Source organism: Triticum dicoccoides, chromosome 2B (assembly GCF_002162155.2).
Source record: "Triticum dicoccoides isolate Atlit2015 ecotype Zavitan chromosome 2B, WEW_v2.0, whole genome shotgun sequence".
NCBI lineage: Eukaryota > Viridiplantae > Streptophyta > Magnoliopsida > Poales > Poaceae > Triticum > Triticum dicoccoides.
This window is the reverse complement of record NC_041383.1, coordinates 767,138,988-767,142,731: the sequence shown is the minus strand read 5'-3', so window position 1 is coordinate 767,142,731 and position 3,744 is coordinate 767,138,988. Positions and strand designations below refer to the sequence as shown.

The 3,744-nt window shown below is 55.9% G+C and overlaps 1 protein-coding gene across 1 annotated transcript; it reads left to right on the top strand.

Annotated features, from left to right (window-relative positions):
• Window positions 1–2,361: 2,361 nt before the first annotated feature.
• On the top strand, window positions 2,362–3,553 carry LOC119368667 (protein MIZU-KUSSEI 1-like). Its single transcript, XM_037633862.1, has one exon. It carries the CDS (start codon window positions 2,467–2,469, stop codon window positions 3,400–3,402), a length of 936 nt encoding a protein of 311 aa, XP_037489759.1. The 5' UTR covers window positions 2,362–2,466; the 3' UTR covers window positions 3,403–3,553.
• The last annotated feature ends 191 nt before the right edge of the window (window positions 3,554–3,744 follow it).

Below are 3,744 nucleotides of genomic sequence, written 5' to 3'. Positions count from 1 at the left end.
CATTACAGAGAAGGAATGGACCAGGGCTGACCACGCGGGGCTAAATTTCGTGTTTTGACCCTTTTTTGAAACAAAATCGAGATGTGACCCCAGTTTGAAACCTTTTTGAGATCTGACCCTTTTGCTATCGCCAGGCGTTCAGGCGGTAGGATTGCGCAGTCTACCGCCGCAGGGTCTGGCGATAGGTGTGGCTGACGGCCGTTAAACCGTTAACGGCTGCTTACGGACCTACCGCCATAAGCCAAGGCGGTAGTCAGCACAAACCTACCGCCGAGAGCCCTGGCGGTAGGGTTGGAGCATGTGTTAACTTTCTGTGACCAAAAACTCGAACAGCTCAGCGGTAGGGTTGTACACCCTACCGCCGAGGAACTCGGCGGTAGCATCATACCGCCACGAGCCCTGGCGGTAGGGTGTACAACCCTACCCCTGAGCTGTTCGAGTTTTTGGTCACAGAAGGGGGGGCGTGGGGGGAGGGTGGCCCTAAAATATGAGCTCACATTTTTTTAGTGATTGTTTGTTTTGTAAAATATGAGCTCACAAAGAAATCCAACAAACGATTTCACATAATTTGTTTTGTTACAAATAGCAAAATATGAGCTCACATCACAAATAGCAAAATATGAGTTCACATAATGATGATGGTTCCACATAACAATTATCAAACAGTTTACACATAGCAAATAGCAAACTTGTCCACATAGTTTGACAACCCCTACGAAAACAGAGATACATATGCAATCGACATGTTTATGGGGCAGACAAATCCCCCCCCTCGTATGTTAGGCATGGCCATGGAGACAGATACGGCAGCGGATCCACCGGTTCAGGCGGAGGCGGAACGCTGGTCAGCATCCGACCGTTCAAGCAGTCCCACCTTGCCTTTCCCGCTGGAGTTTTCGCCTCAGCCCTTGGCAAGTTGATGATATCAAACGCCGATGCACTTGGGGGCGGCATCCTGACTCTCTCCTCCGCATTGCTCTCGAAGTAGACCCTCCGGCCCAAATTGCGCAGCTCCCGGTTGGAGCGCTGCTTGGCAGCTTCAATGTTCCATTCCCGACGTTCTTGGGAGATAGTTGTATCTCCCTCCATCTCTACAATCACTCTCTTCCACTCCTTCACACTCTCTGCCCAACACTTCTGATCATCGCAGATCCGTTCCGCCCTCTCGTGCCACCGCACTGCCCTCGTCTCCTGTAGGAACTCGTCTAAAAAAACGGTCACCGGCAGCAGAAGCTCGGGGTAGGCCTCGTACACGTACGGAAGTGGCAAGCCGGACGGGTCGTGTTGGAGATGAAGGGGCGATGGCTGCGCCACTATTGCAAACCTAAACATATGGATGAAATAAATAAAATACATATATCAAGATGTGTCAAATGCAAAATCATATCATATCATATTTACTCCAACCAAATCCAGTACTTGCATCATATTAACATGCTTACTAAAGAACTAAGAACTAAGAACTAAGAACTAAGAACTAATTAAGAACTAATGCGACGAATCAAATAATGGTGATTTGAATATTTAAATCTAGTTCAAGAAGGGGGGGGGTGATTTGAATCAAATAATGCGACGAATCGGAAGCTATTTGACTAAAACTAATTGGAGGGATCGAAGAAGCTTACTTTTCTTTCTTCGGGGCCATCTCGATCCGCAAAAATGGTGAAGAAACGACGAAGATCTGAGGGGGGGAGTGGAGGAGAAGAGAGAGGGGCGAGAGGAAGAACTCCTCTGTTCTTGGGGGAGAAGGGGAGGGGTGGGGCGGTCGGCGGCTTATAACTGCCCGCATCCTACCGCCAGGTACCCCGGCGGTAGGATCGGACAGGCTACCACCATGACCGGTGGCGGTAGGGTGGGACGGAGGCCGTTAACGCTGCTGACGTGGATAAGTTTCCTACCGCCGCAGTTTCCGATGGTAGCCTAGGTAAACCTACCGCCGGGCATCCTGGCGGTAGCAAAAAGGGTCAAATGTTGAATTTTTTTCAAAGGGGTGTCAAATCCCGATTTTGTTTCACAAGAGGGTCAAAACTCAAAACACGAAAATTGGCCACCACACGGCGGAGCCTTACGATCTCTGCGTAATCAAAAGCCCAGAATATCATAAGGGCCTTTCCACCGCAGAATCACCAGCAGGGCGCGTAACCGAGCAACCGGAATCAATGGCTGCGCGCCAGTGGCGGCGAACGAACACACCGAATCCGCCGCCGCGGCATCCGGCAGCTCGAACGGCGATGGTATCAAAGACCTCGCCCCGCCTCCTCCCATGGGCACCGCGCGCCACACGATTTCACACATTCGCGGCCGAGGGAGCGAGCAGCGCCGGCCGCCCCGCGGCACCGCCGGTTGCTCTCGCCTCCCGCTCCGCAGCACCGCCGGTAGCTCTCGCCTCCCGCTCCGAGGCACCGCCGGTAGCTCTCGCCTCACGTCCCGCGGAACCGCCGGTAGCTCTCGCCTCCCGCTGATACAATGGCCAACGCCGCGGTCGACCCCGAGCGCAAAAGGTCGCGGTTGACGTCGTCCATGTCGTCCATGTCGTCCGTGGACACCATTCTCCGTCTCCCGCCCTCGCCGCTGTTGACGTCCCCGACGCGCGCCCCGGCGGGACACGCGCTGGAGGAGCCTCCCGCGCGGCACAGGCCGGCGCGGAGATCCAAGCCCGTGAGGATTTTCCAGAGCATGTTCCGGTCTCTGCCGGTCGTGACGGTGCCGCGCTGCGGGGGGATTCTGACGCCAGCCCCGACCGCCGCGGCCGCGTCCGCGTCGCCCGCGCGGTCGGACTCCCTCCTGTCGCAGATCATCTCGCCCTCGACCGCGTCGAGTGGCGGCGGAGGCGTCTGCGCGTCGTCCCGGCGGCACATGACTGGCACACTCTTCGGCTGCCGCGAGGGCCGCGTGTCGCTTGCGCTGCAGGAGAACCCGCGGTGCCGCCCGGCGCTCGTGGTGGAGCTGGCGCTCCCGACGCACACCCTGCTCCGCGAGCTCGGCGGCACGGCCGGCGCGCGCATCGTGCTGGAGACCGAGAAGAAGCACGTGAAGGAGCACGGCAGCTCCGGCAGCGGCGAACATGGCGACGCCGCGGCGAGGCAGCACGACGACGACGACGGGTGGCTGCTCCATGAGCCGATCTGGACTATGTTCTGCAATGGCAAGAGGGTGGGCTACGCGGTGCGGCGGGAGCCGACGGACGGCGACATCGCGGTGCTGGAGACGCTCTGGGCCGTGTCCATGGGCGGCGGCGTGCTCCCCGGGAGGGCAGGCTCGGCCGCGGCTGACGGGGAGCTGGCGTACATGCGGGGTTGCTTCGATCACATCATCGGGTCCCAGGACTCGGAGTCGCTGTACATGCTCGGGCCGCACGGCGGCGACAGCCCGGAGCTCGCCGTCTTCTTCGTTAGGCTTTGAGCCGATCGATCGTCTGTCTCTCCCTCTCTCTCGGTCGAACACTTCGTGTACGTATACGTACATAGATACAAAATGGCACGCGTGAATGCTTGGACGTTGACGATCATCTCTTTGATTTTTTTTAAACAACGATCCTCCTTATCGATTTTCATTAAAGAAACTGCCACAGTTTACAAACCAAGAACAACAAAAACTCATAAGGAAGTCTCACGGATATGAGGATTACAAAATAAACATGGTGAAAGTGGACAAATGTGGCCTTTTCTAAAACTTTACCATAAAATAAACCCGATCGAGAACAATTCCACAAAATGATGATATTTAGATGAAGCAAGGCAGAAA

Bases quoted from the DNA above. Each gene is read 5' to 3' on its own strand.
- LOC119368667 (XM_037633862.1), top strand. From the start codon at position 2,467: ATGGCCAACGCCGCGGTCGACCCCGAGCGCAAAAGGTCGCGGTTGACG.